We start from the raw sequence: 22575 nt of genomic DNA on the forward strand, positions 1-22575 counted from the left end.
GGCAAATAATGTTCAGGTTAATGAGAAAAACACTAATTTCATGGTAATCTGTAAAAAACATTATTGTCATGTATAGTATAAATATATAACACTATTGGTTATGCATCAATATTACTAACAGTTTCCAGCTAGTACAAAACAAACTGGGACACGTTTTCCTTTTCTAGTCTCTCCCCAGGACAAAGACCACACTAAATTATTTTTATACACTGTCTCAATATTAGGACACTGATGTAGACATGGCAGGGGCCAAAGTGAAACTTGCAGCAATTGAAATTGGCACCAACTTTAACGTCTGAGAGGAAACTCATTTTGTATGGAAGATCCTGTTAATATAGAGACATGCAGGTGAATGCTTCCCTGGTATCATGGATACTTGATTACCTGACTGGCAGACCACAGTACGAGTGCTTGCAACACTGTGTGTCCGACAGAGTGATCAGCAGCACTGGGGCTCCACAAGGGACTGTCTTGTCTCCCTTTCTCTTCACCATTTACACCTCGGACTTCAACTACTGCACAGAGTCTTGTCATCTTCAGAAGTTTTCGGATGACTCTGCCATAGTTGGATGCATCAGCAAGGGAGATGAGGTTGAGTACAGGTCTACTGTAGGAAACTTTGTCACATGGTGTGAGCAGAATTATCTGCAGCTTAATGTGAAAAAGACTAAGGAGCTGGTGGTAGACCTGAGGAGAGCTAAGGTACTGGTGACCCCTGTTTCCATCCAGGGGGTCAGTGTGGACATGGTGGAGGATTACAAACACCTGGGGATACGAATTGACAATAAACTGGACTGGTCTAAGAACACTGAGGCTGTCTACAAGAAGGGTCAGAGCCGTCTCTATTTCCTGAGGAGACTGAGGTCCTTTAACATCTGCTGGACGATGCTGAGGATATTCTACGAGTCTGTGGTGGCCAGTGCTATCATGTTTGCTGTTTTGTGCTGGGGCAGCAGGCTGAGGGTAGCAGACACCAACAGGATCAACAAACTCACTCGTAAGGCCAGTGATATTGTAGGGATGGAACTGGACTCTCTCATGGTGGTGCCTGAAAAGAGGATGCTGTCTAAGTTGCATGCCATCTTGGTCAATGTCTCCCATCCACTACATAATGTACTGGGTGGGCACAGGAGTACATTCAGCCAGAGACTCATTCCTCCGAGATGCAGCACAGAGCGTCATAGGAAGTCATTCCTGCCTGTGGCCATCAAACTTTACAACTCCTCCCTTGGAGGGTCAGACACCCTGAGCCGATAGGCTGGTCCTGGACTTATTTCATAATTTACTGGCATAATTTACATATTACTATTTAACTATTTATGGTTCTATTACTATTTACTATTTATGGTGCAACTGTAACGAAAACTAATTTCCCCCGGGATCAATAAAGTATGACTATGACTAAATATATACAGCGCCTGTAAAAGTATTCAAATCCCCCCCCTCCCCCCTCAGAGGTTTTCACATATTATTGTTTTACAACATTATCACTGTGGATTCAATTTGGCTTTTTTTGACACTGATCACAGAAAAAGACTTTTGTGTCAAAGTGAAAATAGATCTCTACAAAGTGATCCAATTACAAATATAAAATACAAAATAATTGATTGCACAAGTATTCACCCCCTTTAAATAATACACCAAATCATCACAGTTGGAGCCAATTGGTTTTAGAAGCCACATAATAGTCAAATGGAGATCTGTTTTTGGAGACCTGTGTACAGTCAAGGTGTTTCAATTGACTGTGGTAAAAATAGACCTCTATCTGGAAGGTCCAGCTGATGGTGAATCAGCATCCTGGCAAAATCTATACCATGAAGACAAAAGAACACTCCAAGCAACTCCACGAAAAGATTATTGAAAAGCCCAGGTCAGGAGATGGATACAAGAAATTTCCAAGTCACTGAATATCCTTTGGAGTACAGTTAAGTCAATCATCAAGAAATGGAAAGAATATAGCACAGCTGTAAATATGCATAGAGCAGGCCATCATCAAAAACCGAGTGATTGTGCAAGAAGGGACTAGTGAGGGAGGCCACAGACCTACGACAACTCTGGAGGAGATTTACAGGCTCCAGTGGCTGAGATGGGAGAGACTGTGCATACAACAACTGCTTCACCAATCACAGCTTTATGGGAGAGTGGCAAAAAGAATGCCACAGTTGAAAAAAAATCTCACAAAATCTTGGTTGGAGTTTGCGAAGAAGGCATGTGGGAGATTCTGACAGCAGTAGGAAGAAAGTTCTATGGTCTGATGAAACCAAAATGGAGCTTTTTGGCCATCAGACTAAATACTACGTTTGACATAAGCCAAACACCACACATCATCAAAAACTCACCATCCCTACCGTGAAGCATGGTGGTGGCTCCATCATGCTATAGGGAAGCTTCACTGCAGCAGGCCCTGGACAGCTTGTAAGGTAGAGGGTAAAATGAATGCAGCAAAATACAGGGAAATCCTGGAGGAAAACCTGATGCAGGTTTTGTGACTTGGGAGAACGTCTCTTTCCCAGCAAGACAGCAACCAAGCATAAAGCCAAAGCTACACAGGAATGGCTTAAGAACAAAGTTAATGTCCTGGAATGGCATAGTCAGAGTCCAGACCTCAATCCATTGAGAATTTGTGGTTGGACTTGAAAGGGGCTGTTTAATCATGATCCCCATGCAATCTGACAGAGCGTGAACACTCTTGTAGAGAAGAATGGGGAAAAATTGTAGAGTCCTGATGAGCAAAGCCGATAGAGACCTATCCACACAGACTCAAGTCTGTAATTGCTGCCAAAGGTGCATCTACTGAATACTGACTTGAAGGGGGTGAGTAATTATGCAATCAATTATTGTGTTTAAAAATTGTAATAAATTTAGACTAATTTGTAGAAATTTATTTTCACTTTGACATGAACGAGGCTTTTCTTTTGATCAGTGTCCAAAAAAAAAGCCAATTAAATCCACTGTGATTGAATATCGTAAAGCAGTAAAACATAAAAGCTCCCAAGGGGCGGGGTGAATACTTTTTATTGGCACTGGAGACAGAGAGACAGAATATTATTCTAGAGGTCTCAATTCCCTCTCCAACAACTTGAGAGGGAGGAGATAAATGATAGGGTTTTCTGAGTGCCCCTTTCAGAACTAAAAGGCCAAAGAGAAAGGAGGCATAGTGGAGAGTAGGACATAAAATAATTTCCAAAATACATTGCCAAAAATTTCATACCAACATCAGTTTCAAATTAAGTCCCAACATTGATAGATTGTCCCACTAAAAGAGATTAAATAGTTTGGGCTTATATAAGAGTGTGAAAGTTGTGTGTGAATGTGGAAGAATCTTTAAACGAGGTAAGTAATTACAAGGTAAGGGGTGAGTCATTTAAAACTGAAGCATACAGAAAAAAGAAATCCCTGTATAATATAAATAATGGAGGTAGTCACAGGTTTGTATCATTTTTGGAGAAATTTTAGAATTAGTATGCTGCAATGTGCATTGAGACTTCCTGCTGATGCCCAGGTCACACTCAGAATACATTCACCAGCATAGTTGTAATATTAAAACTCAAGTTTTGACAACAATGCAAGTGATAACTACAGACAATCTGCACTCTTCACTATAAATAGTCTTTTAACATACTGCAAAAAAGTTGTTGATAAGGTAAAAGTGATTTTGAATGCTGGACTAGTTAATATGAATATCGCCACATTCAGATTCCACTCTGAAACAACTCAGGTGGAATAAACTTGCTCTTTAATAATCTTTTTTTTTGTTTTCTTCAGTTCCAATATAGATCTCAATTTCAGATCAGATTTCCTCTGCAACCTGCTCCCAGGTTTGGGACTTGGTTGTAAGAGGCATATTGAACGGTTAAATGATGATTGCCCTTTTGTCTTCACTGCTTCTCCCTCCACCACCCGATTTCCAAATTCCTTACACTGAAGTAATTGCATTCTATTTGCTTTTGTCCCTTCTTCAAAGCTGGCCCCAAATGTGAACATACAGACTTGAAACAACATCTTTAACAGAGACAGCTGACCACATATAAGCACGTGTTCTGAATTTTCTTACCTAAACCCTTGATGTAATCCACAGCCTGTATATTGTCTATACCAATGGTTGTAAAAGAATTGAACATTTTATAGAGTACCTGTAAAAAGAAAAATGATTGAATAAAGATCAAATGTTACTGCTACATTTGTAGGGAAGAAGCAAAATCAACAGTGTATTGATTTTTTGTGATGCATCTTCCAAATGGAGTTGTCCACCAGATGTGAAGAAACTCCACTGAGTTCATTTTCATTCACCCTCCTCAAGCAAGATAAAGTAATTCTGTGTCCTAGATACCATCCTATTCCTTCGATAAAGGTGACCAATCCTTTGATTAAAAAAAACAAATGGGAAGCTCTTTCTTATGGCTCACACAGTGTTAAGCTGAATCTTAACCAGTGTAATACTTGAAATAGGCCCCTGGTGAGCTACAAATTATAGAACATAGAAATAACCTGGAGAATGTGTAGCTTGGGTTGAGTTGTTCTCTAATCTTGGCAATCCATTTGCAAACATTTTGTCACCATGCAACCATCAGTGCACTGCTCACTTCTGGTGTGTCCTCCGAATGCTTGCCCTTTAAGCAGCATGTCCAACTCTCCCTAGACTCTACCCACGAAGATCGAGAGGGTGCACAAATTCAGCTGGGCATCAGTGAAAGTCATGGTGCAAGCAAACACACGGCATGCAAGGGGACTCTCAGAAGCACGGTTTTCCACAAAGAACTCTAGAAACAGACGTGTAGACCTTGATCCTGTTTATAAATCAATGCAGGCAAAATTCCAGACAACGTCTAGAGTTTGCCACGCAACATATCAGCAATGAGACCCCCTCTCTGCGTCACAATTGGATTTCTCTAAAGGCGATCAATAAACTGATTGATAAGTATATAAAGGGCAAGCATTCGGCGGACACACCACAAGTGTACAGCGCACTGATGATGTTTCCTCGTATGGTGACAAAACTTTTGCAAATGGATTGCCAAGATCAGAGAACAACTCAACCCAACCATATAGAGCATATCTCGTGTTTACATAAATTGACCTCATAGAAATCTATACCACTTAAATTCTATAAACTGTAATTTCTGATCACCCACTCTTCATAGCTATTAAAATTGCTTTTAATCTGAGCAATATCTGTGTTAGCACAACTGAATCCTTCCATGACCTCAAAGTAAAATTTGGTTCTCATCAGATCCAGCCCAATGAGCCTTCAGACTGCATATGGCTCCTGGGTCACAATACAGCATTGCTAACATGGTGTGTTAGGATGAATTCAATTTGCTATATAAAATTATAGTCTGCCTTGAGGGGAAGTTGAGAAGTCACTGAATAAAAATGAGTAGAAATTCTTCTTTGCAATTTTTCAGATTCTTTATGTTCTGAATTTTCACATATTGAGAGTACTTTTGAAACAGTCCAACAAACCTGCAGTGTCTCACAATCATTTTTAAAAATGCATGTAAAATCCTGAAGTTTAGGGTAGATGCAACTGATGATGTGATTGACCTCTTAAGTCTCTCTGAACAGGAAATGAGTCATACTTTTGCTTTTAGAACTGAAGTATTAAATAATGTTTTAATTACCTTTCTTATTTTATTAACAAAAGTATGATATAACAAACCGCCCAAGAACCCAGCTAAATTCATTTTAATTTCTTTTCTTTGAGCAGTTAAATTGGTGTCATCTCATATCTCTAGCAGGCAGCACGCTGTTGTTAAACATAAGAGTTATTTGAATCATTAAAGTTTCTAATTCTTTATGGATGTGGACAATGTAATTTTGCACATTTACATTTGTTGTAGTCGATTGGATCTTTGTTTAAAAAGCTTGGAGGCAAGGAAGGATGACTATAACATGCTAAATTTCATTTAGCTGCAGCACTGATGGATGGACCAGAATACATTGTTTTTTGTTCACTTTAGGATTCAGCCTAATTAAATTCTTTGGTCTTGACAATCAACATATATACACAATTGTTGAAGCAGATATAGCCCTGGAGGGGTTAATAGATAACAGTATGTAAACAGGATCATGGATGACAGTAAGCTAGGGCAACTGTGCAACTTCTTCAGCCACATTACTATATTGGACATTGCCATGGACATTCGTCAGTTTCAATTTGGTTGAAGATGGTATCCAAGTCATGAACCTCAACAGTCAAATTGCATTTGGACTAATGTCACTAAGGTCATTCAAGCCTATGTCATCATCTCAATCCTTCCTTCACTCTTTCTTGTTGAGATGTTGCAGCCATCTTTCACAAGCTTCTCAATGGATTGGACCTAATCCATAAGACAAATGGGAAGGTAATAAAATGCTGGAGGAACTGAGCAGGCCAAGCAGAATCCATGGAAAAGAGAAAATACCTGAAGTTTTAGGTCAAAACCCTTCATCAGGACTGGAAAGGTAGAGAAGAAGTCAAAGTAAGAAAATTGGGGGAGGGGAGGAAGTAGTACAAGGTGGAAGGTATTCCTGATGGTGGTGGGTCAAAGAGATTGTGGAACGGGTGGCAGGGATCTTCAAGAATGCTTTGGTCCCATCATTTTTGCTGGACTTCTGTAGACTGGGAAGGTATTCAACCTGCATCACCTGTAGACTTAAACCAAAGTCGTCGCAACTTCAGCCATTCAGCTGGAGTGAGCAGAAGACATTTGCATTAGCACGTTTAGCAGGGAAACTGCAAGTCATGCTTACACAGCTTTATATTTAACATTTACTAGGCAAACATTCCTTTCCAACTTCTCCCGCTGTTCGGCAAAGACAGATGATGATGATGCAACTCCCCATCACCTCCATTGTGCTAGTTCAGACTTTGGGATTTTGAGGTAAAGACCCTCAAGTATTTGAAGATAATGACCTCAAGATGAAGGGTCAGGGATGTCCTCAGAGTCTTCTTAGAAAAGTATAGCATTCCCATAGATCCCTGGGACTCCAGGCCTCAGGCCACTCAAAATGGAACAGGAATATTCCAGAAAGCATCTAAAACCATGTCTATATGCCAGGAGTCCATCGTAAATCATGGGATCAAAGCATTCTTGAGGAACTCTACCACCCATCCCACCATCTTTGACCCACTACCATCAGGAAGGAGGTACAGGAGCATCAAGACTAGGGCTCACAGCCAGACTGGGTAACAGCTTGCTACCCCAGACTGTGAGACCAGCGAATTCTCATTACTAGGACAGCAAGCTGTTTATTGTTTACTGTGCTGTTTACCTGTGCTGCACACTTCACATGCACTTTCAATTATATTTTATTAACTTATTTGTGGTAATATTTTGTGTTATGTTCTGTGTGTGATGTCTGTATTGTGGGTGCACCATGGCCTGGAGGAATGAGATTTTGTTTGGCTGTATAATTGTACAGTCAGTTGAAATAAACTTGAAAGGTGCAGACCACCTCCCAAATTAATCATGCACTTAGCCCATCAAGCACCACTAGCCAGTCTGTAGCAGAGTCTGTAAGTCCAATATTAGCCTCATTGGTAACCTCCAAACCTAGGGAACTTGAGTATTCCTTGGCACTAAGGGATTGGCTAACAACAAGAGAGTTCTATCAGTTCAATCCAAGAAATTGGTGCAGTTGACGTCTCAGGCCAAGACCCTTCGTCAGGACTAACTGAAGGAAGAGTGAGTAAGGGATTTGAAAGTAGGAGGGGGAGGGGGAGATCCAAAATGATAGGAGAAGACAGGAGGGGGAGGGATAGAGCCAAGAGCTGGATAGGTGATTGGCAAAAGGGGATACAAGAGGATCATGGGACAGGAGGTCCGGGAAGAAAGACAAGGGGGGGGGGACCCAGAGGATGGGCAAGAGCTATATTCAGAGGGACAGAGGGAGAAAAAGGAGAGTGAGAGAAAGAACGTGTGCATAAAAATAAGTAACAGATGGGGTACGAGGGGGAGGTGGGGCCTTAGCGGAAGTTAGAGAAGTCGATGTTCATGCCATCAGGTTGGAGGCTACCCAGACGGAATATAAGGTGTTGTTCCTCCAACCTGAGTGTGGCTTCATCTTTACAATAGAGGAGGCCGTGGATAGACATGTCAGAATGGGAATGGGATGTGGAATTAAAATGTGTGGCCACTGGGAGATCCTGCTTCCTCTGGCGGACAGAGCGTAGATGTTCAGCAAAGCAGTCTCCCAGTCTGCGTCGGGTCTCGCCAATATATAAAAGGCCACATCGGGAGCACCAGACGCAGTATATCACCCCAGTGGACTCACAGGTGAAGTGTTGCCTCACCTGGAAGGACTGTTTGGGGCCCTGAATGGTGGTAAGGGAGGAAGTGTAAGGGCATGTGTAGCACTTGTTCCGCTTACACGGATAAGTGCCAGGAGGGAGATCAGTGGGAAGGGATGGGGGGGACGAATGGACAAGGTGCATCCAGTTGCAGCTCCTGTTAAACTGAGTTAGGGAGCTGGAGCTGGAGCTGGATGAACTTTGGATCATTTGGGAGGCAGAGGCAGTAATAGATTGGAGTTTCAGGGAGACAGTCACCCCTAAAAGTCAGGAGACAGGTAACTGGGTGACTGTCAGGAGAGGGAAGGGGAACAGACAGAAAGAGCAGGGCACCCCTGTGGCTGTTCCCATCAACAATAAGTATAATGTTTTGGATACTGTCGGTGGGGATGACTTAGCAGGAACAAGTTGTAGTGGTCACGTCTCTGGCACTGAGACTGGACCCTCAGCTCAGAAGGGAAGGAGGGAAAAGAGGAGAGCAGTAGTGATAGGGGATTCGATAGTTAGGCGGACAGATAAGAGGTTCTGTGGGAGAGATTGAGAATCCCAGATGGTCTGTTGTCTCCCTGGTGCCAGGGTCTGCAATACCTCAGATCGAGTTCTTGGTATTCTCAGGAGAGAGGGTAAGCAGCCAGATGTCGTGGTCCACGTGGGGACCAATGACATAGATAGGAGTAGGGGTGAGGTCCTGAAGAAGGAATATAGAGAGAAGTTAAAAAGCAGGACCTCATGGGTGATAATCTCGGAATTGCTGCCTGGGCCACGAGACAGAGGATAGGAACAGGAAGTTATGGTAGAAGAATGCGTGGCTGAAAAGTTGGTGGAGGGGCAGGGGTTCAGATTTCTGGATCATTGGGATCTCTCCTGTGGAAGGTCTGACCTGTACAAAAAGCATGGGCAGCACCTGAACTGGAAAGGGACCAATATCCTGGCGGGCAGGTTTGCTAGAGCTGTTGGGGAGGGTTTAAACTAGTTTGGCGGAGGGTGGGAATCAGAACGTGAGTGCAGAGATGAGGGTAGAAGACAAGGGCATGATGCTGTGTGTTCTGAGTTGGTGAGAAAGGACAGGCAGGGGACAAAACATACATGTAGCCATTTAGAGGGGTTGAAATGTGTCTATTTCAACACTAGGAGTGTTAGGAATAAAGAGGATGAACTTAGAGCATGGATCAGTACTTAGAACTACGATGTTGTGGCCATTACTGAAACTTGGCTGGAGGAAGGGCAGGATTGGCTGATGCAGGTACCGGGGTTTCGCTGTTTTAAAAGTAATAGGATGGGAGGTAGGAAAGGGGGGGGGGGGGAGTAGCATTACTGATCAGGGATAGTATCATGGCGATAGAAAGGGAGGACGCTGCAGAGGGAGTGTCCACTGAGTCGGTGTGGGTGGAAGTCAGAAATAGGAAGGGATCAATCACTGGGCTGGGAGTAGTCTATAGGCCCCCAAATAGCCCTCGGGACACCGAGGAGCAGATAAGCAGGCAAATTTTAGAATGGTGCAGGAAATACAGGGTTGTAGTTATGGGTGATTTCAACTTCCCTCGTATTAACTGGCATCTCCTGACTGCAAGGGGGATAGATGAGGCTGAATTTGTCAGGTGTGTTCAAGAAGGATTCCTGACACAGTATGTGGACTGGCCGATGAGAGGAGAGGCCATACTGGATCTAGTTCTGGGTAATGAACGTGGTCAGTTGGCAGACTTCTTGGTGGGCGAGCATTTTAGTGAGAGTGACCACAACTCCCTTAGCTTCAGCATAGCTATGGAAAAGGATAAAAACAGACAAAATGGGAAAGTGCTTAACTGGGGAAGGGCTAACTATGAAGGGAGGAGGCAGGAACTAGCGAGAGTAAATTGGAAACAGATGTTCAAGGGTGAGAACACAGAAGTAATGTGGAGGAAGTTTAGGGACCACTTGGGCCGGGTTCAGGATAGGTTTGTCCCACTGAGACGAGGAAAAAATGGTAGGAAAAGGGAACTGTGGCTGACGAAACACGTGAGGCAACTCGTTAAGAGGAAGAAGGAAGTACAGTTAGATATAACAAGCAGGAAGCAAGAGGGGATCATGAGAAATATAGGGTAGCCAGGAAGGAGCAAGAAAGGACTTAGGAGAGCTCAAAGGGCGCATGAGAAGGCCTTGGCATGTAGGATTCAGGAGAACCCCAATGCGTATGTGAAGAACAGAAGAATGACAAGAATGAAGGTGGGGCCGCTAAAGGATAAAGAAGGCAACATGTGCCTGGAGGTGGAGGAGGTTGGGGAGGTCCTAAATGAATACTTTGCTTCAGTATTCACAGGTGAAAAGCACCTTGATCAGGGTGAGGTTGAAATAGAACAGGCCTCTGTGCTGGATAACGTGGAGATTAAGGAAGTAGTAGTGTTGGATCTTCTTAAAAATATCAAGATTGATAAATCCCCAGGGCTGGACGTGATATACCCAGGTTGCTGTGGGAAGTGGGAAGAGATTGTTGGAGGAGTAGCTATGATCTTTGAATCCTCTTTGGCTGCAGGGAAGGTGCCGGAGGATTGGAGAATGGCAAATGTAGTTCCCTTGTTTAAGAAAAGGTAATGGGGAGAATCCTGGGAACTATAGACCGGTGAGTCTTACGTCGGTGGTCTGCAAACTATTGGAAAAGATTCTTAAGGATAGAATCTACAAGCATTTGGAGAAGTACAGTCTACTCAAGGATAGTCAACATGGCTTTGTGAAGGGAAGGTCATGCCTCACGAGCCTAATTGAGTTTTTTTTGAAGAGGTAACAAAAGAAAGTGATGAGGGTAGGGTGGGAGATGTGGTCTACATGGATTTTAGCATGGCATTTGACAAGGTCCCCCACGAGAGACTCATCCAGAAAGTCATGAGGCATGGGATCAGTGGAACCTTGGCTGTTTGGATAAAAAATTGGCTTAAAGGAAGAAAGCAGAGGGTAGTAGTGGAAGGAAAGTATTCTGCCTGGAGGTCAGTGACTAGTGGAGTGCCGCAAGGATCTGTCCTGGGACCCCTGCTCTTTGTGATTTTTATAAATGACCTGGTAGACACAAGAATTCTCACAGGTAAGAAAGATGAACTCAGTATGGATCAACACATGGGATTGTGACATTTTAGCAATTACAGAAAAAATAATTAGGAGGGATGGGTAAGACACTGGGTATGTATTCTGGGGTAACAATATATCTGGTGTGCAGAAGTAAAGGTAAGAGGAGAATGAGTTGCACTGGTGATTGGGAAGATTTATAGTGGCAGTAGTTGGAGAACATATCCCTGGTAAATCCAGTGAGGCCACTTAGGTAGAAAATAGAAATGCAACGTTCTAATTGTGGGCAGGCTAGTTTTCATGACATCAGACAGGAATTCACAAAGTTGACTGGGAGAGGCTGCTGGCAGTTAAGGAGATGTCCAGTAAATGGGAGGCTTTTTTAAAAAAGTTATACAAGGAGAGCTCAGGACTGGCATGTTGCTAGAATGAAGGGCAAGGCTGGTGGGAAAGATATTGGAAGGGATTCTGAGACAGGGTTCACTTGCATCTGGAAAGGCAAAGAGTGATTGAGGATAGTCAACATAGCTTTCTTTCTGGAAACAGTCTCACAAGTTGGAGGGGTTTCTTTTGAGGGGAGAAAAAGGACTAACCAATGTCTACATGGACTTGATCAAGGCTCTGCATAGTAAACCAGTCTGGAAGGTTATAACACGAGAGTCAGAGAGTTAGCCAAATTGGTACAAAATTGGCTTGCTGGTATGTGCAGAGGCTGATGGTGGAGGATTGTTTATTAGATGGACCGTTATGACCAGTGGGGTGCTGTGGTGACTGATGCTGGATCTTTTATTGCCTGTCATAAATATTAATGATTTGGATAAGAACGTAATTGGCATCATTAGCAAGTTTGCAGATGACACCAAAATCAATGGTAGAGTGGACAGTAAAGGCGGTTAGAATTTAACACTCAAGTGCAATGTAATACATTTTGGGAAGTTAAACCAGGGCAGGACATGCACAGTGAATGGCAGATCCCCAGGAAATGTTGTTGAATAAAACACATGAAGGGGTACAAGTACAACAGAAAGTGACAACAGGTAGCCAGGGAGGTGAAGATGTATGGCATGCTTGTCTTCATCAGCTGACATATTGAATGAGAGTCATGACACGTTACTGTTGTACATACCATTGGTTAAGCAAAACCTAGAGTATTGCATGCTGCTCTGGCCACCACAGTACCAGAATGATGTGATTAAGTGAGAGAGGATACAGAAAAAGTTCAGAAGGACTTTGCCCGAATTGAAATGGAGATGGAATTTGAGTTACAAGGAAAGAGAGATTGGATAGACTGAGTCTATTTTCCCTGGAGCAACAAAGGCTGAGCAGTGACATAATAGTGGTATATAAACAAACAAAGGAATAGACAGGGTATATTTTCCATGGTAGGGGTACTTAAAACTGGATACGTAGGTTAAACTGAGAAGGAGGGTATTTAAAGGGGGTTGGAGGGGTAAATTTTTCCCCACACAGTAGTTAATACCTGGGATGGCTTGCCAGAGGAGACAGTGGAGGCAGGAACAGTAAGAACATTTGAGGGATCTGGACAGGTGCTGGAAAAAGCAGAGCACAGAGGGACATAGAATTAATGCAGGTAAGTAGAATCAGTATAGGTAGGCATAATGGTCTTAAGGACACAGTACCCAGCTGTGATAAATCCTGAGGATGTGATGTTCCTCAGATGATAATGGTGGAAAGCTGTGAGGACATCGGACTGAAAACTTCATTTGGTTCAGCAGAAGGGAATGAAAACTCTTAAGGAGTGAAGGGTGAAACAAGACAAGAGGCTCCAAATGTGAAGCTGTCGAACTATCACTGCTTAAAACTGATGGAAACAACACTGATTGTGGTCAGAAGCACCCACGTAGGATACCACAGAGGAAGCGTGGCTGTAAAGCGGGGTTACAGGTGCGTTTAAGGAAACAGGGTTTTAAACTCCCTATACCGACCATCTTGCTGGCGAATAAAATCGATGATCTCAGAGCTACGATGCTGAATCAGAGGGACGTTAGGACCGTGTGTGTCCTGTGTTTTATGGAATCCTGGTTAACCCCTACCGTACCAGATGCAGCGATTCAGATCAATGGGTTTACTATACACCGTCAGGACAGATCTATAGTCTCTCAAAAGCAGAGGTGGAGGAGTACGCCTCATGATCAACACTGCTTGGTGCAAAAGTATACCAGTGCTGTCCCAATTCTGCTCACCAAACCTGGAATATCTAGCAGTTAAGTGCCGTCCTTTTTATCCACCACAGGAGTTCCCTGGGGTCATTTTGGTAGTTGTATACATTCCACCTCAAGCCAACGTTAATCAGGCTTTAGATGATCTGAGCAATGGGATCAACATGCATGAAACAGCACATCCTAACGCCTTCACATTGTTTTGGGAGATTTTAACCAGGCTAGTCTGGGGGGTGGGGGGGGGGGGGGAATCATTAAGCAATTAGCAACAACAGATCACTTGCAATACCAGAGGAAACAACAAACTGGACCATTGCTACAGCACCATCAAGAGTGCCTACTATGCTATTCCACACCCTCACTTTGGTAAGTCTGATCACCTGGCTGTACTTCTACTCCCTGAGTACAGGCAGAGACTGAAGACTGCAGCACCAGTAGTGAGGACCCAGAAGGTATGGACAAGGGAAGCACAGGAGTGCCTACAGGACTGCTTTGAATCAGTGGACCTGACTCTATTCAGGGATTCATCTTCGAACCTGGATGAGTATGCTGCAGTTGTTACTGACTTCATTAAAACCTGTGTGGATGAGTGTGTGCCCACAAAGACTTACTGTACGTTCCCAAACCATAAGTCGTGGATGAACCAGGAGGTACGTTGTCTGCTGAAGGCTAGATCTGTGGCATTCAAGTCTGGCAACCCAGGCCTGTACCAGAAAACAAGGTATGATTTGCGGAGGGCTATTTCAAGGGCAAAGAGACAATTTTGAATGAGGTTGGAGGTGACCTTGGATCTACGACAACTGGCAGGGTTTGCAAGACACTACTTCCTACAAAGCGAAACCCAATAGCATGAATGGCAGTGATGCTTCACTACCAGATGAACTCAATGCTTTCTATGCACGCTTTAAAAGGAAGAACACAACTACAGCTGTGAAGATCCCTGCTGCACCTGGTGTCCCTGTGATCTGTGTCTCAGAGGCTGATGTTAGGCTGTCTTTAAAGAGAGTGAACCCTCACAAAGCAGAAGGTCCTGATGGAGTACCTGGTAAGGCTCTGAAAACCTGTACCAACCAACTAGCAGGAGTACAGGTGTTCCCCGCTTTTTGAACATTCGCTTTACAAAAACTCACTGTTACAAAAGACCTACATTAGTACCCCATTTTCGCTAACAGAAGGTGTTTTCACTGTTACGAAGAAAGGTAGCGCGCGATAAAAAATCACGCGAAAAAAGGCAGCACACGCCCCAAGCAGCTGCTCTGCCCCGGATTCGGAATAGCATGGCTTAAGCACATTGCATTGAGCAGCCGTTAGCAAGATGAGTTCTAAGGTGTCGGAAAAGCCTGAAAGAGTAAGGGTGTTACACTTAGCGTAAAACTAGACAAAATTAAGCGTTTCAATCATGGTGAACGAAGTAATGACAACGTGAGTTTGGCTTGTGGAAGTTGACGAAGGTGATGTTGAAGCGGTTTCGGCATCCCATGACCAAGAACTGATAGATGAAGAACTGATGCAATTGGAAGAGGAAAGGATAACAATCGAAACCGAATGCAGAAAGTGAAGCAACTGCATGAGATTTTCGCTGCAATGATAAAGTACGACTTTAATTTTGAAAGGGTATGTAGGTTTAGGGGATATTTGCAGGATGGTTTGAGTGCTTACAAACGACTGTATGATAGAAAAATGCGCGAGGCTCAGCAGTCAAGCAAGCCTTCCACATCAGCCACAGCACACGACGAACCTCGACCTTCGACATCAAGGAGGGCAGTCATAGGAGAAGATGAGCTGCCTGCCCTGATCGACGATGAGATGACACCCCCGGGCCCCGGACTGATACTGCACCGATTCACGGAGAACGCAGTGATAGCCGGGGGGCACACAGCACGTCTTTAAGAAAAAAGCCGAAATAAACATGCTAATTAATTAGGTGCCCCCTAGCACGTAATTAATTAGCATGTTTATTTCGGCTTTTTTCTTAACAATGTGCTGTGTGCTTCCCGGCTACTGCTGTGTTTTTCACACCAATGTGTCGGGTCGGCGGCCCGGAGGGTGGGGGCCACTGCACCACCCAGCCTGCAATGACTCAGTCTAACACACCATCATCAGTGTGCTTGGCGCTGTTTTCCCAATTCTGGTAAGTGATATTACACAGTACATACATTATTTCTACTTTATATAGGCTGTGTATTTTTACGTGTTATTTGGTAGATTCGGCAGCTTCATAGTTTAAAGGTTACTGGAGAGCGCGTTTATGCCAATAGCACTTGCGTGAGATTTTCGCTACGGAGATCTGTACAGTCAATTGTTGTAGAGAAGTATTTCTACTTTATATAGGCTGTGTATTTATCATATCATTCCTGCTTTTACTATGTTACTGTTATTTTAGGTTTTATGTGTTATTTGGCATGATTTGGTAGGTTATTTTTGGGTCTGCAAACACTCACAAAATTTTCCCATATAAATAAATGGTAATTGCTTCTTCGCTTTACGACGTTTCGGCTTATGAACCATTTCATAGGAATGCTCTACCTTCAGATGGCGGGGGAAACCTGTATTCTAGGACATTTTCAACTTCTCACTGCTATGGGCGGAAGCTCCCACTTGCTTCAAAAAGGAAACAATTATACCAGTGCCTAAGAATAAAAATATGAGCTGCCTTAATGGCTATCGCCCAGTAGCACTCACATCTACAGTGATGAAATGCTTTGATAGGTAGGTAATAAATAGACTGAACTCCTGCCTCAGCAAGGACCTGGACCCATTGCAATTTGCCAAGCACCACAATAGGTTGACGGCAGACGCAATCTCAATGGCTCTCCACAATGCTTTACCATCATTCCCTGATTGAGAAGTTGCAGAACCTGGGCCTCTGTACCTCCCTCTGAAATTGGATCTTCAACCTCTTACCACAATCTGTGTGGATTGGTGATAACATCTCCTCCTCACTGACTGTCAACACTGGTGCACCTGAGGGGTGTGTGCTTAGCCCACTGCTTTACTCTCTATATACCCATGACTGTGTGGCTAGGCATAGCTTAAACACCCACTATAAATTTGCTGACGATACAACCATTGTTGGTAGAATCTCAGGTAGTGACAAGAGGGCACACAGGAGTGAGATATGCCAACTAGTGGAATGGTGCGGCAGCAACAACCTGGCGCTCAACGTCAGTAAGACGAAAGAGCTGATTGTGGACCTCAGGAAGGGTAAGACAAAGGAACACATACTAATCCTCAGAGAGATCAGAAGTAGAGAGAGTGAACTGTTTCAAGTTCCTGGATGTCAAGATCTCTGAGGATCTAACCTGGTCCCAACACATCGATGCAACTATAAAGAAGGCAAGACAGCAACTATACTTCATTTGGAGCTTGAAGAGATTTGGTATGTCAACAAAAACACTCAAAAACCTCTATAAATGTACTGTGGAGAGCATTCTGACAGGCTGCATCACTGTCTGATATGGGGTGGGGTGGGGGGCAACTCCACAGGACTGAAGGAAGCCACAGGGGTTGTAAATCCAGTCGGCTGCATCTTAGGTACTAGTCTACAAAGTACCCAGGACCGCTATAGGCAGCAATGTCTCAGAAGGCAGGGTCCATTACTCAGGACCCCCAGCACCCAGGGCATGCCCCTTTTCTCACTGTTACCAGCAGGTAGGAGGTACAGAAGCCTGAAGGCATCAGTGATTCAGGAACAGCTTCTTCCCCTCTGCCATCCGATTCCTAAATGGACAGTGAACCCTTGGACACTACCTCACTTTTAAAAAAAAAATACAGTATTTCTGTTCTTACACGGTTTTTAATCTATTCAATATATGTATACTGTAACTGATTTACTTATTATTGTTTTCTTCTAGATTATGTATTGCATTGAACGGCTGCTGCTACCATACAAAACCTACAAAGCTGTGCCGAACATGTCCTTACCTGAGAAGTTACCTCAGGTTACTCATAGCCCTCTATTTTTCTGAGCTCCATGTACCTGTCCAAGAGTCTCTTAAAAGACCCTACTGAATCCACCACTGTCGCCGGCAGCCCATTCCATGCACTCAGCACTGTGTGGAAAAACTTACCCCAGATCTCCTCTGTACCTACATCCAAGCACCTTAAAATTGTGCCCTCTTGTGATGGCCATTTCAGCCCTGGGAAAAAGCCTCTGACTATCCACACAATCAATGCCTTTCATTACCTCGTACACCCCTGTCAGGTCACCTCTCATCCTCCATCGCTCCAAGGAGAAAAGGCCAAGTTCACTCAACCTATTCTCATAAGGCATGCTCCCCAATCCAGGCAACATCCTTGTAAATCTCCTCTGCACCCTTTTTATGGTCTCCACATCCTTCCTGTAGCAAGGCGACCAGAACTGAGCACAATACTCCAAGTGGGGTCTGACCAGGGTCCTATATAGCTGCAACATTACCTCTCGGCTCCTAAACTCAATCCCACGATTGATGAAGGCCAATACACCATACACCTTCTTAACCACAGCATCAACCTGCGCAGCTGCTTTGAGTGTCCTATTGACTCAGGCCCCAAGATCCCTCTGATCCTCCACACTGCCGATTGTCTTACCATTAAAACTATATTCTGCCATCATATTTCACCTACCAAAATGATCTACTTCACACTCAACTTAGCAGCTGGAGTTCAACCCAGATAACAAATTTCACATCACATGCCGGTGATAATAAACCTGATTCTGAAGTAGGAGGAGGCAGGAAAAAGATGTGACTTAGTACAGTTGTGGCAATATGGATGGGGAGTGTGTGGAGTACACCCAGACTGAAAAATCCAGTGAGGAATAACATTTCATCATCGATCAGCCAGGTTTGCAAAGCCCACTGGGTCATTTTAGATATTGGCAATGTGAACATCCGTATACCTGTAATGGATAGCACGGACCACTTTCTCAACCTAACCAAGGAAATGTGGAAAGAGCAGTGATAATTGATTCACAGGCAGAATCCACAGGAGTGAAGGACGTGGTCTGGACATGAAGATCAGCCTTCTGTGAGAGAGCCAAGTAGGATGCTCTGTGAGAGGGGAAGATGAGGGATTTGAGTTTTTCCAAGTGAGTTAATGAGTCCTTTTAAGGACATCAACTGCCAGCTGAGAGAAGTCGTAGACTGATCGAAGAATATCACATGCGGGAAGGCAACAGCATCATGGGAAGACTGAGGAATGCTGAAAGGTGGGGTATGGATGTGGAAGGGCAGAAATCTAAAGAGGTAGTTGATGTAAATGAGGTTGGATACTGGACAATAAAGATACTCTTGGGATAGGTAAAGGGAAAAGAGAAAAATGATTGGCAAAAACCAAAGCATAAGTTTTCCTGAATAACAAGAAATTTAAGTAGCAGTTGTATGGTCAGAAGGTCTAGAATTGGTACACCCTGGTGATTGAGAGAAAGAAACAGGAGGATATTCAGAGTTAAAAATGTCCCTTCATGAGAAAGAGTTGATATAGGTCGTAGGACAAAGTCAGCTTAGATAATTGACAAACCAAAGTTTAGATTTCATAGTCAGGTGTGGAATGCAAGTCAATCCAGAAGTTCTTTGGGGAGCAGATCAACAGTCCAATGGAGTGAGTTTCTCTAGATTACGAAGAGCAATATATGAAGTTTTTACTTACAACAGTTATGGCATCATTAAGCAGCGACTCTCCAAACACAATGATGAATAGCGTTTCATTAACGTGGACTTCCTCAAAAACAGCTATTACTGCCACAGGGTCCACTGCAGATATCAAACTGCCAAAAAGCAGAAATTCAAGCAAACCAGCTTCTACTTTGGGATCTGAGGAAGATAAGCGAGACATTACAGAATATCACTAATACAATAAATGCTGCTGCTGTAAAGGATAGTCTAAATTATCTTATTCAATACAAGGACCCTTAGGTAATGCAAGCAATGTCAATCTTCTCAGAATGTCTTATAACCTACAAAAAAAAACTGGGAGAAACTGAACAAGAGTGTAAAGTGTATTCGAGATTGGAATAAATAGTTATTAGACTGCCTATCATTCAGTTGAGTAACAAACATTGTGTGATTTCTGAGAAAGCATTTATTTCTCAAAGGCATGAGAAGTTGCTGTATCACAAGGCAATGTTGTCATCTGATCAATAGATTAAGTGCAAGTCAGGGCTGGAGAAGGTGGAAGAACATTTGCCAACTAGATTGGACAACAGCAGCACGTTACTTTCTCTGCTCATGGTCTTTTTAATGAAACAATTCTCTATAGCCTAGGAGAAAGTATAACATCAACTGAACCTGTTTTTTTTTTTTAAAAAAAAGTAATTTTATTTTGAATGCTGAATTGAATTAAATTTAAAAATACAACTGTAGCCAATTTAAAAACATACTTCATAATTAAGTCTACAATTTTTGGTTTAATTGTGGTTTACAGTAGAGGAGTGCTGTGGCTGTGGGGTTCTCATTACTGCTGTAACCTGGTGCAGTTTCCATGACAGGTTTTTTTTATATACAGCAGACTAAACTCAAAGTACTTGACTATGGAGAGAGCATTAACATCAGTGGGGGCAATGCTAGTGAGGTTGCAGTCATTTAAAGTGCGCAGGATAAAATGAAAATAACTTTAAATCATCTTTCATTAACAGTTTTATCTAACTTCAGATAAAACTGCTAAATAATAAGATTATTTAACTGTTAAATGAAACTCTTGTCAAAAAACAATCTGCCTGTCCAGACTGTTGACAAAATAAATTACACAAGAGGTCCCTGGTTATGTTATACAAAAATATCCATCCATATTGAATCATTTTGACATAATTCAATGATCCACCCATTGCTGTAGGAAAGGAGCTTAATGCTCGATCATGAAGCAACAACAGTTTGGACAAAGACAAAATAAAATTCATTGTATTCCTAGCAAATATGTGAGACAATAATTTTGCAAAAGGCTGACTTCATCTAATAACTTTTAAACATTTTGACATTTTAAGTGCTCTACAATATTGTACACCCATTTGATAATTTTATATTAGAACTGCTTACTGGATTCATGAGATAAGACAGAAAAATGGAAAAAGAACCTGCAATATAAAGAGTGTATCTGCATTCAATTGGCATTGAATGGGAAGGGAGAGAAAGGGAACAGGTTGCTGGGAACATGGTTTGTTTCCATTAGTGGGAGAATCTCGAACAAGTGGACAGGCTAGCAAGATCAGAGGATGGTTATTTAAAACTGAGGTGCATTAGGAATTCTTTTCACAGAGGACAGCAAAAATCTGGAGTTCCCTACCTTAGAGGGTTGTGGAGGGTAAACTATTGAAAAAGCTATTTAAAAAGTAGGCAGGCAATTTTTTTTTGAACGACTGAGGAATTGAGGGTTATGGAGAACTAGCACAGAAAACTGGGCAGATCAGTCATGATTATGACAGACTTGAGAGGCCAAGGGACCTACTCCTCCTGTAGTTTCATGCCCTTATGAGATGAGATTGTCTCAAACCATGGTCATTTAGACGTAGCTGTCCGAGCAAAGTTATATTTACTTTACACACAACCTTTGGAGAAGAAAATGGCAAGACAGAGTGGATAATCTGACACCATTTGGCCATCATTGCTATGTGATAACATGAGTGCAGGAATGTAGGAGCACAAAATAACATCAGATCATTGGTTCCCAAGAAAATAAGACACAGGATTTCCATAAGGCAAAAAACAAAAGTCTCATTCTAACCGATTTCAAGGATCCATTTTATCAACTAAATGAAAGAGACTATTTTTAGTACAGACTTTCTCAGAATATAATTAACTGTAGTACAGTCATCCTTTCATAATAGGAATAGCTCTTCTGTGTTTGAGCTTAATCCAATCTGACTGAGTCATTCCCAGATATTTTCTTGTTCAATATGTCCCTGAACTACATGATTAAATAGATCTGAGCAATCAGAAATTAGAAAAATTGCAGATGATGGAAGTCTAAACTAGAAACAGAAAATACTAAAAATGCTCAAGTCAGGCTGCCTTTGTGGGAGGGGCAACAGAGATAATATTTCAGGAGCAAAGATGTTTCGTCAGAATTGGGAAAGAAAGGAAAGAAACCACAGGGAGAATGGAATTAAGGGGATGTTTCTGGTAGGGTAAAACCAGGTTGACCATGAGGATTTGGACATTCAGTCAATGAATCAGAGGGGGCAGTGAGAGAAGTTCAAGAGTGCTAACAGGAACAAGTCAAGAGAATGAAAGATTTATAAAATAAGATCTGGAGGTGTACTTGACAGATCAGGCTTGGCACCACCTCTACTCCCAGAGGAAAAAAAAAGAGGAAATACAACAACGTGGGGTTATATCACAGATACATTACTGATACAGATAGAGAAGTCAAGTTACCTGAAGTTGTGGAACTCAAAATTGAGACCAATATGCTCAAGCAAAGGTTGAGGTGCTGAACCCAAAGCTTGTAACATCGCAGAAGGCCACAGACCAATAGGTTAGAGTGGGAGTGGGGTAGAGGTTTTCAGTGGCAAGCAATGAGAAGCTCACGGTTGCCCCCGTGGACTGAACTCACAATTGGATTCTCCACTTACAGGAAGCCACATTGTGAGCACTGAATATAGTACACTAGATTGTTGGATGTGCAAGTAAATCACCACTTCATTTGGTGGGTCTGTGTGGGTCCCTGGATGATGGAAAGGAAGAGGTGAAAGGACAAATGTTGCATCGCCTGTGTTTGCAAGGAAAAGTGTTGAAAGAAGGGAGGTGTTGATGGTACTGAAAGAATAGACTAGGGAATCACAAAGGAAACAAGTCCTGGTGAAATGCTCAAAAGGAAAAAAGAGGGGAAATGCATCCAGTGGTAAAATCTCTTTGAAGATATCAGAAATTTTAGAGAATCATCAGTTGAAGATGGTGGATGATGAAGTGAAAGATGAGGACTGGGATCATGGAACTCCCATAGCTAAACTTTGATCTGGAGAAAGTGAGTGGAATTGAAGGTCAAATTGTTCAATATAAGAACAAGTTCAGCCAGGCAAACAAGTGTGCTGGTGGAGGGAAACTAGTTGGACCTCTGCTTAAGGATAAAGCAGAGGTTCCTCAGGCTATCCTGATGTGGAATGGAGGTGTAAAGGAA

The 22575-nt window shown here is 42.8% G+C and overlaps 1 protein-coding gene across 1 annotated transcript in view; it reads right to left on the reverse strand.

Annotated features, from left to right (window-relative positions):
* slc9a5 (solute carrier family 9 member A5) overlaps positions 1–22575 on the reverse strand; it is a 181203-nt gene that overhangs the window by 118981 nt on the left and 39647 nt on the right. The window contains exons 3-4 of the mRNA XM_072279421.1: positions 19114–19277; positions 4055–4133 (exon numbers count right to left, since the gene is read on the reverse strand). Of these exons, the coding sequence (XP_072135522.1) occupies positions 4055–4133; positions 19114–19277 (243 nt within the window). The remainder of the gene's footprint in view (positions 1–4054; positions 4134–19113; positions 19278–22575) is intronic.

The sequence above is a fragment of the Mobula birostris genome, chromosome 15 (assembly GCF_030028105.1).
Source record: "Mobula birostris isolate sMobBir1 chromosome 15, sMobBir1.hap1, whole genome shotgun sequence".
NCBI classification, from domain to species: Eukaryota; Metazoa; Chordata; class Chondrichthyes; order Myliobatiformes; family Myliobatidae; genus Mobula; species Mobula birostris.